The 13,241-nt window shown below is 40.9% G+C and overlaps 2 protein-coding genes across 5 annotated transcripts in view; both read left to right on the forward strand.

Annotated features, from left to right (window-relative positions):
• The first annotated feature begins 1,188 nt into the window (after positions 1-1,188).
• Positions 1,189-5,255, forward strand: LOC118373158 (UPF0729 protein C18orf32 homolog). Its single transcript, XM_035759220.2, has 3 exons — positions 1,189-1,333; positions 2,333-2,576; positions 4,741-5,255. Exons 1-3 carry the CDS (start codon positions 1,212-1,214, stop codon positions 4,834-4,836), a joined length of 462 nt encoding a protein of 153 aa, XP_035615113.1. The 5' UTR covers positions 1,189-1,211; the 3' UTR covers positions 4,837-5,255.
• Positions 5,256-8,132: 2,877 nt separating this feature from the next.
• dym (dymeclin) overlaps positions 8,133-13,241 on the forward strand; it is a 221,875-nt gene continuing 216,766 nt past the window's right edge. Inside the window, exons 1-2 of one of the 4 annotated variants that reach the window (XM_052458491.1) lie at positions 8,133-8,376; positions 9,892-10,102. In XM_052458491.1, coding sequence (XP_052314451.1) covers positions 9,963-10,102 — 140 coding nt within the window. In that variant the 5' untranslated portion in view covers positions 8,133-8,376; positions 9,892-9,962. Of the gene's footprint in view, positions 8,377-9,886; positions 10,103-13,241 lie in introns of all 4 variants that reach the window. The other 3 variants (XM_052458492.1, XM_052458493.1, XM_052458490.1) reach the window with 3 other exon arrangements.

Genomic DNA, 13,241 nt, shown 5'->3' on the forward strand with positions numbered 1-13,241 from the left:
CATTTTTTTAATAAAAAAATATTATTGGCTTTCAAAACAGCATCAGACCAAACACTACTCACTCAGTTCCAGGTTGGATGGTGTCCTCGGGTGTCTGTTGTTTGTTTGCCCAGAAGCACCCTCCGTATAGCTTGGAAAAATAACTTTGGAAGCAGTAGTCTCTCCGGTTGATGTTGGTCAAAATGAGGCTGTAGGTTTAGAGTTTTGATCTGGAGCGAAGGCCATGCTGTGGAGGGTAGCATCCTGCATATGTACCTGCCGGAAAATCCAAGTTTATCTAACTCCAAATCTATCCTTTTGTAAAAAAACACACATGCAGCTGTGTCTCTCTCTCTGTATGATCAGGACTACATATACTTAATTATAAAAAGTTCAAGTAAAGGAATAAATAATCAAGCAAACCCGGCTGCACCATTTTCTTGTGTTTTAAATTTATGGATAGCCAGGGGCACACTTCAACACATCTCTTTCATTATTTGTTATTCTTATCTCTTACTTTTTGGGGGGGATTTTCTTAAAACTGCATTGTTGTAAGTAAGCATGTCACTATAAGGTTGTATTCCTGTTCCATTCAGCGTTTGTGACAAATACAATTTGATTTGATTTGAAACATCATTAGAAGTATTTGTGTTTAGTGAGTCCGCCAGATCAGAGGATAGATGTTGTGGTGGCAGCAGCTGCAGAGAAGTACCTGGGTGTACATGATTTTACTGAAGAGTTACAGGATGTTTTGTACCTTAGTGTCCCGTCCTCCCAAGCTGTTGGCCTGATGCAGGATCAGATAGGGTCAATGTAGTGGAATAGTTGTTTTATTATTTTTTTTATTACTTTTTTTTAAACCTTTATTTAACCAGGCAAGTCAGTTAAGAACAAATTCTTATTTACAATGATGGCCTACCGGGGAACAGTGGGATAACTGCCTTGATCAGGGGCAAAATAACAGATTTTTACCTTGTCAGCTCAGGGATTCGATCCAGCAACCTTTCGGTTACTGGCCTACCACCCCAATAGTGATGAGGTTTTTTAATGGGTGTAGGGTTAGTTGGTCGGGTAATATTTTCTTCACAAAGTGTTATGAATTACAATTACAGAGTAGTAGGCTGATACACAGCCAATACAGTAGGAGGCAGCATGCACCTATACCATTTGTTTGCAGACTGACATAATACCAAAGAAGAAGAAGTAGGGACGTCCCAAGGATCCCAGATAGCATGGACCATTCGGAAACGTCGTCATTTCAGTATGCATCTGCGCACAATATCGAAACACTTCCACCGTGGAACGTCCATTCGCTTTTATCCAGAAGGAAAAATCATAATATTTTCAGATTTAGGTAAGCATAAAAAAATTTGAATAGCTATTTACAAAGTTTCTAGATATATCAAACCTATGGCATTATTGTAGGCTAACGTTACTCTTAAAGTTGAGGAATGTACGTAGCTAGCTTAGTGGCTAGCTTGCTAGCGTTAGCACGATGAAGATGTCTATTGCCAATTTCTTGATGATATTAGGAGGATAATGAATGTTTTAACTTATAGGACTTACACAAATATAGCAGCCCAAGTGGATGTGCAGCTAAGCAGTCTGCCGTGTAGTAGGTTAAGGGGACAAAATGGAGCTGTGGTTTTGGTGTTAGGCAGGACAAACCCGTTTTGCATATTTTTGGTATAACATCAAAATCAATCAATCGCAGCACGTTTTTGGAATAATGCAGCAGTTTTTTTTACCTGATTAAGTACAATACCATTGGAATTCATGTTACAATCTAAACCTTTTCCATAAGTACAAATATTTTACTTTCAGCTTTTTGAAGCTGGTGTACCGAAAGTAAAAAACGCAAAAACGAAACTTGAGAACGGGATGCATAGAAATAGCTTACATAGAACAGATCTACAGCTTCTTAGACTTGCTTTCAATGAGAAATAAATGTCTTATAGATCTGTCAATGTGAATTTGTTCGGGTCTCCCAAAAAGTTACCTTTGTCAATTGTATGCAACTGCAGCCCGCCTTGAGCGTCCCCTATGTTCCGTCATGAACACCCCCCAAAATGAGTAGTGTTGCTGTTCAGGCAAGGGATAGCATCAGGGACTATGTGCTATACTGTCTGTGCATAATGTGATCTTGTTTACTTGCCCCATATCACATGTTCTCATTTCCTCTCACCAGAGATAAGCCAATAATATTATTTGTCTAAAAAAGTCCACTATTGCTTCCTGTGAAATTCAACAGGGACAACTTTTAGGCACTATGTGGATAAGAGTGGCCATTTAGCATACTAAATGAAATAACCTTTAATGTTTGACTTTGTTTCCTCTGCCCCCTCTGTTGCAGGTTGCCCTTTGACCTGTCCCGTGTAGCTACAGTGATGGTCTGCATTCCCTGCATCGTCATTCCAGTCCTCTTGTGGGTGTACAAGAGGTTCCTTGAACCAATCATCTACCCCTTCATTGGTCCAATCATAAGCCGATTCTGGCCAACAAGGAAAGCTGTCCAGGAGAGTGGCATAGGAACTGGTGATGTGAAAGCCAGTGAAAAGAGCAATGGTTGTCCAGTGATGAGCAATGGAGCATGCAAGGTAATACACCTGTTATTGGATTGTGGACTGTGCCATCACTTGTAGCAGTCTCCGGTGAACAAGCCCCAGACTGGCTACACATGCTGAGGAAGTCATGACACACATTGTAATATGCATGACACCAATACATATACATGCATAGTGTCCATAGGCAGATGGGTTGCATCCCACAACGTTAACAGTGTTCTAGAATACAATACATTCTGAAAGTATTTACACCCCTTTGAATGATGTTACGTTACAGCCTGATTCTAAAATGGATTAAATTGTGTTGTTTTTTTCCCCCTCATCAATCTTCACACTGCCCCATAATGACAAAGCAAATGACATTTTTCCAAATTGATAAACAATATCTTTATAGTACTCTTTATTTTTTACTATTTTTTAAATTGTAGAATAATAGTGAACAAATCAAATCTATGAAATAACACATATGGAATCATGTAGTAACCAAAAATAAGTGTTAAACAACTCAAAATATATTTAATATTTGAGATTCTTCAAAGTAGCCATCCTTTGTCTTGATGACAGCTTTGCACACTGATATCACATTACATTACATCCAAGTATTCAGACCCTTTACTCAGTACTTTGTTGAAACACCTTTGGCAGCGATTACAGCCTTGCTTCTTCTTGGGTGTGACGCTACAAGCTTGGCAGACCTGTATTTGGGGAGTTTCTCCCATTCTTCTCTGCAGATCCTCTCAAGCTCTGTCAGGTTGGATGGGGAGCGTCTATGCACAGCTATTTTTTGTCTCTCCAGAGATGTTCGATCAGGTTCAAGTCCGGGCTCTGGCTGGGCCACTTGGGGACATTCAGAGACTCGTCTCGAAGCCACCCTTTTATTGTATTGTCTTGGCTGTGTGCTTAGGGTCGTTGTCCTGTTGGAAGGTGAACCTTCGCCCCAGTCTGAGATTCTCCCCCGATTGGTCAGTTTGGCCAGGCAGCCAGCTCTAGGGAGAGTTGGTGGTTCCAAATCTCTTCCATTTAAAAATGATAGAGGCCACTCTGTTCTTGTGGACCTTCAATGCTGCAGACATTTTTTTGGTACCCTTCCCCAGATCTGTACCTCAAAACAATCCTGTCTCGGAGCTTAAAACCTGTTTTCGCCTTTGTTATTATGGGGCATTGCGCGTAGATTAATGAGGGGTAAAAATGACTTATTCCATTTTTAGAATACGGCTGTAACGTAACAAAATGTTAAGTCAAGGTGTCTGAATACTTTCTGAATGTACTGTTGGTCTGGAACTTCCCAGACTAATGCATGCATGTCGCAGACCGTAAATCTTTTGTTTGTTCCTTTAGATAATGTTGACTGACAGCATCCCACTTACTTTAGAGCAAGGGTATTCAATCGGGAGTCCGCAGAAGTACTGCAAGTGGTCTGCAAAAAAATTATATATATAAAAACAAAAATAATATTTTTATTTAAATGTTTTTTGAATATGGCTAAATAAAATACAATTTGAATTACATACCTACAGTAGAAAATAGAATATCCTATTTCTGATGATGTCAATTTTATTTCTCAACTTCTAATGTTGAGCAAATTACACCCACTGGAGAATCTGACATGGGCTTTGAAAAATCACCCACACATAGGCTACCAGTCAATAGGCTACCAGTCAATAGGCTACCAGTCAATAGGCTACCAGTCAATAGGCTACCAGTCAATAGGCTACCAGTCAATAGGCTACCAGTCAATAGGCTACCAGTCAATAGGCTACCAGTCAATAGGCTACCAGTCAATAGGCTACCAGTCAATAGGCTACCAGTCAATAGGCTACCAGTCAACAGGCTACCAGTCAATAGGCGGCAAGTGGCGCTGGCTGCTGGCAAGCTTTTTTGACATGGATATTTTATTTAACCAGCTGAACAGCTGCTCTTAATGAAAATGTGTTTGGAGTTACCTTTCAATCTTATAGGCTGTTAGTTTACACTTCCAATTATAATATGTTGATAACTTCTCCTTGCCATTCAGCTGATGGTAGACAATAAAAAAGAAACCTTTTTTGTTTGCTAACATATGATGGGACCTGCAGGGGTTCCATGGGCAAGAAAAGGTTGAATACCCCTGCTTTAGAGTGAACATGTTTACAGGGCTTCTAGACTGTTGCTACTTCTGTTGTCAATTGTTAACTATTGAAGCCATCTCTCTTTTCAGACTGAAGTCAATGGTGTTGCTGCAAACGGGCCGGCTGCAAATGGTGTTGCTGCAAATGGGCCGGCTTCTCCAGTGTCTGACAAGAAGACTGACTAACATTTCACCAGTTTTTCAACTGTGAAAATATTTGAATACAATATGGAGAACTTAACTTTACCGTTCTTATTTTCTGAAATTGACTAATGTGGGCTCTTTTAATGCTGGCCTGGATTTAACATAGCAACACATATTGTACATTTTCCGTAATGCTCATTTCAGTTATTTTGAGGAATAGAATATATAGAAAATATTTCTGCCTTTTGTTTTATCATGCTTGATTCCCTCATGTATTTATTATAACAGATAAAATACCTACTTCTTTATATTAAGTACATATTTAATTTTCTAATTCCGAAATTAATTATTAGCAATGATTAAAAAGGACATTGAAACACATTCCGACCTTGTGATTTTTAAGCATTTGCTTTCCCCCCCTTTTATGTGCAATGTATAAATAAACCTATGGATTACTATCATTGTTTTTGTTCTCCTAGTGGATCTCATTTAGCCTGGTCTCAACGGTTTGTACTCTTAACCTTTATTTAACCAGGCTGGTCAATAAAGAACTAATTCTTATTTACAATGAAGGTGTGGCAAGAGGCAAAACCCCTCCTTTGGGGACCGGGTCTGAAAAAACAATGTAAGACAAAATGGACAACAGACAGACACTGGAAACAGCACAAATACAACAGCAAACAGTGTGGGAAGTAAAACAGCATTCTTCCTTAAATAAGACAACGCAAAGTAGTGACATCGGGTGACAAATAGAAACTACAACATCTTAACGACCTGTTCATCTATTTGTACTTTGGGTCACCAGGTCCTGGAGTTTTAGGTTGGCTTGGAGGGAATTCCAAGACCAGGGATCTGAGTAATGACAATATCTTTATCCGTGCTCACTTCTAATATTCGGGACTGTTGGCAAGATCTGAGCTTGTATGTGTGTTTATTTTGAGCTGGAATTATATATAAAAAGGCAGATTTATTAAAAAGGCCTATATATATATTCTGACCTGGCCAAGATAAACCGTGGGGCAAAATCAGCCACCAATTGTGCAAGTTCTCCCACTTAAAAAGACGAGAGGCCTGTAATTTTCATCATAGGTACACTTCAACTATGACAGACAATGAGAAAAAAAATCCAGAAAATCACATTGTAGGGTTTTTAATGAATTTATTTGCAAATTATGGTGGAAAATAAGTATTTGGTCAATAACAAAAGTTTATAATATCTCAATACTTTGTTATATACCCTTTGGCAATGACAGAGGTCAAGTCTTCACAAGGTTTTCACACACTGTTGCTGGTATTTTTGCCCATTCCTCCATGCAGATCTCCTCTAGAGCAGTGATGTTTTGGGGCTGTTGCTGGGCAACACGGACTTTCAACTGCGACCTGGCCAAGATGAAGCAAAGCAGTGGGACAAAATCAAACAACACAGAGTTACATATAAACGTAGTCAATAACACATTAGAAAAAAAAACTATTCCCAGTAATGTGAAATCCATAGATTAGAGCCTAATGAATTGATTTAAGTTGACTGATTGTTAATATGAACTGTAACTCGTAAACAGTTTATTGTTGCATTTTATATTTTTGTTCAGTATAGTATCACCATAGTACAACACAGAGGGAAAAGTTCAATGAATAAACTATTTTCTGGTGGCAAACAAAAACATAATAATAAAACCCAATATTTAGTTTGTGTTTCCTTGCAAGGTCCTCTACATGGGTGGTGAAGCTTAACTTCTCATCCACCCAATCTCCCAGATATCTGTCTTGCTCTATAGAATGTTCTTCCAAGCTTGTAATTACAAAATTCTATGCATTATGTGAACGAGTGCTCGGGAGTGTCAACTCATTTTTATGTATTTATTTATTTTACTAGGCAAGTCAGTTAAGAACAAATTCTTATTTTCAATGACAGCCTAGGAACAGTGGGTTAACTGCCTTTTCAGGGGCAGAACGGCAGATTTGTACCTTGTCACTTGTCACCTCGGGGATTTGAACCTTCCAGTTACTAGTCCAACGCTCTAACCACTAGGCTACCCTGCCACCCTGAAGGGGGCTCGTTTATCTTTAACCCTATCAAATAATCCACCTATCAAGAAAATGTAAATTAAAATAGTTTTTCTCAGTTACCACACCTGTGAATCAACCAGAAGTGGTTTAGGGAACTGTTCATCTTTTTTTCCACACTAAAAGTTTCACTAAAATTTTTAAGGATTATTCACATTATCAACTATAGATTTGAAGTAGTGGACTGCTTTCAGTTTTAAGGTTCGTATCCACAACCTGATTCTGATTGTGTTTAAAAGCCATCCAATCATCAGCTGAATCAGACCTTACTTTAGCGCACAAAGCATTCTGTTTCTTTACGAGTTCAGTTAGTTCATCTGAGAACCAGGGGTTGTCTCTGCCCTTCTGTCTTGTTTGAAAGAGCCATGCTTGTTGCACACACCATGAAATGCTTTATGGAAGTAAGAAAAGGCTAATTCAACTGTATTCCAGGCAATAATCCCTCCAAATAACCTGAGTGTAAACTGCTTCCAGTTTCTTTTCACGGTGATATGTGGAGGTAGGTTAGGAATTTTACCATCCCTCACACAGGCAGCAGCACAGTGGTGACTTATACTGTGTCATTAGCAACAAATAAAACACCAGAAGAATTAAAACAATGTGGAGTGTTGTTTAAAAACAATTTTAGAGGACACTTTGCATTGAACTGTGTTACATTGTTAAGTCTAACCAGCTCCATTGCTGTCATTATCAAGCCAGACATGACAATTCCATAACGAGTTGCCAAGACAGCAGAAACAGACCAGCACCCAGGCTTGATCACATTGCAGCCTATAATAATTTGCTCATCTGTTATTTATCATATATGATGGGGATAAAGTAACCCCATCAGACAACACTATCATAACCATAATAGGATAAAATATCAAGTCCTTCACAGACACACTAGGCTTGGAGTAAAAAGCACGCTCAGTGAAGAATCTCCATTCAAATCGTTTTTTAGTCCAGCACTTAATCTGTGACCGGAAACTGTCCCACAGAGTTTTTGCTGCATCAATTGAGTCGCTTGACCTCTAGCTACTAGGGCCAGCGACGGAGAAATATCTGTGACCCCTACGCTAGTTACAGTGACTAAGGTTATATTCCTTAGCCACTGCAATTTTAAAACGTTGGAGAAAAAAATGGTTTGAAGAAGATTCATGCCTTGCTAAGGAACTGCCCCCCCCATCAGAGTTTAGGGCGGAACATTCCAGAGTGAACGTTTCAGATAGAAAAATGTCTAGAATCGTCTAGGCTTTGACACTTTACTGTGTAGATTCCGTTCTACGCATTTCTATCTTCAACGTATTGACGTTACCCTTCCGCTCAACTGTCAGAGTGACGTTCACTTCACGCAAGTCTGTGGCGACGTGGAAATATGGTGGAAGGGGACTAGAGTAAAGTCGGAGTTTTTCTCGAATTCTTCATTTAGTAAACATTTGTTTATCATTGACCTTTACAGCTATAGCAACTGTTCAACCTAAGCAGAAGACTGTCAAGACCCTGGGAGAAGAACGCGAGATAGGTGCCACGAGAGCTGTGAGCTGATGCTATGTGGCTAGATAGCTTGCATAACTTAGTTGTTAGCTCACTACCCAGACATAGCTAACTAGTTCATCTATGAATTAGCTAGCTAGCGTGTTATTGTAATCTCATGTCAGCTATAAATTCAGTTTCACAACCTTGTATGAAGCGTGTCTCTAACCGCTGCATTTAGACCGTTTGATGAGCTAACGTTAGCGAGCTGCAGCTAGGGGGTGTGTAACGTTACTAACGTAAAGTAACTAACAGTAGCGTTAGTTAGCTAGCTTGCTATCTATTAAGCAAGTCCATTAACCCCTTTCTGTATTAACTAATGACGTTACTTGTCTGGTCAATATTTATTTTTTACTGGAAATGTATCCCTACTGTAACTGTCAGACACCGATGTGCAAGTAGTGTGAAACGCAGTTTTGCGGCTGCTGCTTGTAGCAAGCTGGCTAACTAGTTAGGTTGCTATAGACTAGCTAGCAAGTCCATGGACACCTTTCTGTATTAGCTAGCTAATACTTTAATGTCTGGTCGATATTTATGATTATTTTGTAAACTTAAAATGTACAGATAACTCTGTCACAGATGTGGCACTATTGCTGAAGTCCATGACATGGGTGTGATCAAATGAATGTGTGTACTAAAGGTGTGTAAGCAAACCGTAAGTCGATGGGCCAAACTCATCCTGTATTGCACCAGGTATGTTGAACAATGAACATGCCACGTAATGCATCACTAAGCACCAGGCAGTCAATGTTTGTCACCTTACATGCATTGTGTGACAAAGTCAGCACGTACACTTAAATTAATTCAGCCTGTCACGTTTGGAAGGAAGCCTGATGTCATGACACCTTGCTCCCAGTGGTTCAGTATAAACAGATCCCTAACAGCGAACCTGTTTGGGACAAGAGAATATTCATCAACAGCAGGCGACAGCTGAGTCAGTATGGTCACATTCTGCCAAATGGGTCATATTTCCAAAATCAAGACAAGCTCACAAAAAACTTCCAAACAGGGCAGAAATCCTCAATACATATTCTGTGAAGGATATGAGGATGCAACCAGACAGATAGATGTGCGTCATGAGCCAGATTTGGGACCGAATGTAATTAGGTCATTAGTCAGTTAAATAAGAAAAAATAAAAATGTCTCAGATGCCATGCATGTTGCTGACTACTGGTGGTGTGAGTAGAGTTGGCTAAGTTTCATAGCTTTGCAATGCATAATTTAATGTAGCAAGTGGATCATTGCTGACTCCACAGCCAATGTCAAATGTAAACCGCTCTCACCAGGGAACAGGGAGATTCTTCTAGATCAGAAGTAGGCCTAAGTCTCAGGTAGAGGAGAGGATTGCTAAACATCATAGGTACCCAGTAATTTAGAATTAGGAGTCAGGATTTTGTCATATTTCCTGTTTCATGAACCAAACCTATTTTATTCTATCAGATTCAGATAAGTAGACCTAATGTGTGTAGCGGATGAGCGAGTAGCCTAATCTCTTCTTGGTTCTCTTCCCCAGTACAGTGCCCAGTGTGGTAGTGGGAGATGAGGCAGTGAGAAAGAGAGCCTCTCCTCAGAACCCGTGTACCCAGGAGATGGGAGCCAACACCAGCCAGGTCAGTGACCTGTGTGAGAACCAGAGCCTCAGGACCCTGATCGGAACAGAGTCCATCTCAGAGAATGATCCCTTCTGGAACCAGCTCATCTCTTTCACCTTCATCAGTCCCACTAGCAGGTAATAACATGATCATCTGAATGGTTAAAGTAGCAGTACTAAACTCAGCCCAAAAATATACGTCCTCTCACTGCATTTATTTTCAGCAAACTTAACATGTGTAAATATTTGTATGAACATAAAATTCAACAACTGAGACATAAACTGAACAAGTTCCACAGACATGTGACTAACAGAAATGGAATAATGTGTCCCTGAACAAAGGTGGGGTCAAAATCAAAAGTAATAGTCAGTATCTGTTGTGGCCACCAGCTGCATTAAGTACTGCAGTGCATGTCCTCCTCATGGACTGCAACAGATTTGCCAGTTCTTACTGTGAGATGTTACCCCACTCTTCCATCAAGGCACCTGCAAGTTCCCGGACATTTCTGGGTGGAATGGCCCTAGCCCTCACCCTCCGATCCAACAGGTCCCAGACGTGCTCAATGGAATTGAGATCCGGGCTCTTCACTGGCCATGGCAGAACACTGACATTCTTATCTTGCAGGAAATCACGCACAGAACGATTAGTGTGGATGGTGGCATTGTCATGCTGGAGGGTCATTTCAGGATGAGCCTGCAGGAAGGTTACAACATGAGGGAGGAGGATGTCTTCCCTGTAACGTACAGCGTTAATATTGCCTGCAATGACAACGAGCTCAGTCCGATGATGATGTGACACACCGCCCGAGACCATTACGGACCCTCCACCTCCAAATTGATCCTGCTCCAGAGTACAGGCCTCGGTGTAACGCTCATTCCTTCTACGATAAACGTGAATCCAACCATCACCCCTGGTGAGACTAAACCGCTACTCATCAGTGAAGAGCATTTTTTCCCAGTCCTGTCTGTTCCAGCGACGGTGGGTTTGTGCCCATAGGCGACGACATTACTGGTGAACCTGTCCCGCAGGTGTGATGATCGGCTGTACCGATCCTGTGCAGGTGTTGTCACACGTGGTCTGCCACGGCGAGGACGATCAGCTGTCCATTCTGTCTCCCTGTAGCGCTGTCTTAGGCGTCTCACAGTACGGATATTGCAATTTATTGCCCTGGCCACATCTGCAGTCCTCATGCCTCCTTGCAGCATGCCTCAGGCATGTTCACGCAGATGAGCAGGGACCCTGGGCATCTTTCTTTTGGTGTTTTTCAGAGTCGGTAGAAATGCCTCTTTTAGTGTCCTAAGCTTTCATAATTGTGACGTTAATTGCCTACCGTCTGTAAACTGTTAGTGTCTTAACGACTGTTCCACAGGTGCATGTTCATTAATTGTTTATGGTCATTGAACAAACATGGGAAACAGTGTTTAAACCCTTTACAATAAAGATCTATGAAGTTAATTCCTAAAAATCCAAATATCTTTGAAAGACAGAGTCCTGAAAATGGGATGTTTATTTTTTTGCTGAGTTTAGCATGGTCCCAGATTAGTTTGTGCTGTACAACCAACTCCTATGGTCATTGATATGCCACAGACTACCCTGTTCATCCCCTCTATCAGGAAAGAACATGTTAAAGTAGCAGGCAACTAGTTGGTTGTGCTCAGGGGTGAAAGTAGATTTTATTTAGTACCAGTACACGACACCCAAGGACGCGCATATGTTTTTCATAGCCTAGATGTAATCATAGAATTCCATGTAGAACTCCTAATCATTTCATTTGACCTCTGTGGGTCTAGTAAAGATTTGTCATATCACTTTCAACATGTACACTGAACCAAAAAATATTAACGCACTTAGTGTTGGTCCCATGTTTCATGAGCTGAAATAAAAGATCCCAGAAATGTTCCGTATGCTCAGTAAGCTTATTTCTCTTAACAAACTTTTCTTAACAAATTTGGTTTACATCCCTGATGGTGAACGTTTCTCTGCAAAAGATCATCCATCAACCTAACACGTGTGGCATATTTGCCAAGTGTGTCATATAAGCAGCATGATCATTACGCAGGTGCACCTTGTGCTGGGGACAATGCAATTGGCATACTGACTGTAGGAATGTCCACTAGAGCTGTTGCCAGAGAATTTAATATTAATTTCTCTACCATAAGCCACCTCCAACGTTGTTTTAGAGAATTTAGCAGTACGTCCAACCGGCCTCACAACCACAGACCACGTGTATGGCATCGTGTGGGCGAGCAATTTCCTGATGTCAACGTTTGTGAACAGAGTGCCCCATGGTGGGGTTATGGTATGGCCATTCATCCGCCACCATCACCTCATGTTTCAGCATGATAAAGCACGTCCCCATGTTGCAAGGATCTGGACACAATTCCTGGAAGCTGAAAATGTCCCTGTTCTTCCATGGCCTGCGTACTCACCAGACATGTCACCCCTTTGATCACATTTGGGATGCTCTGGATTGACGAGTACGACAGTATGTTCCAGTTCCCGCCAAAATCGAGAAATTTCGCACAGCCATTGAAGAGGAGTGGGACAACATTCCACAGTCCACAATCAACAGCCTGATCAACTGTATGGGAAGGAGATGCATTGTGCAGTATGAGGCAAATGGTGGTCACACCAGATACTCACTGGTTTTCTGATACCTTTTCAGAGTATTCAGATCTCTTCACTTTTTCCACATTTTGTTTGGTTACAGCCTTATTCTAAAATGGATTAAATTCAAATGTTTCCTCATCGATCTCCACACAATACCACATAATGACAAAGCGAAAACAGAAATACCTTATTTATATAAGTATTCACACACTTTGCTGTTTCCATTTTTACATCCTTGTTGTTTCTGAAACTTGATTGGAATCCACCAGTGGTAAATTCAATTGATTATACATGATTTGGAAAGGCACTCACCTGTCTATATAAGGACTTGTCCGTAGAGCTCCGAGACAGGATTGTGTCAAGGCACACATTTCTGCAGCATTGAAGGTCCCCAAAACAGTGGCCTCGATCATTCTTAAATGCAACAACTTTAGAACCACCAAGATTCTTCCTAGAGCTGGCCGCCCGGCCAAACTGAGCAATCGTAGGAGAAGAGCCTTGGTCATGGAGGTAAGCAAGAACCCAATCGTCACTCTGACACAGCTCCAGAGTTCCTCTGTGGAGATGGTTGTCCTTCTGGAAGGTTCTCCCATCTCTGGAGTTTTATGGTGGAGTGGCCAGACGGAAGCCACTCCTCAGTAAAAGGCATATGACAGCCTACTTGGA

This window comes from Oncorhynchus keta, chromosome 12 (assembly GCF_023373465.1).
Source record: "Oncorhynchus keta strain PuntledgeMale-10-30-2019 chromosome 12, Oket_V2, whole genome shotgun sequence".
NCBI lineage: Eukaryota > Metazoa > Chordata > Actinopteri > Salmoniformes > Salmonidae > Oncorhynchus > Oncorhynchus keta.

What these genes read in the sequence shown, in the direction of transcription:
- LOC118373158 (XM_035759220.2), top strand. Translation starts at nt 1,212, where the DNA reads ATGGACCATTCGGAAACGTCGTCATTTCAGTATGCATCTGCGCACAAT. An exon ending in CATAATATTTTCAGATTTAG is followed by an intron (nt 1,334 to 2,332) that starts GTAAGCATAAAA and finishes CCTCTGTTGCAG; the next exon opens with GTTGCCCTTTGACCTGTCCC. An exon ending in TGAGCAATGGAGCATGCAAG is followed by an intron (nt 2,577 to 4,740) that starts GTAATACACCTG and finishes CTCTCTTTTCAG; the next exon opens with ACTGAAGTCAATGGTGTTGC.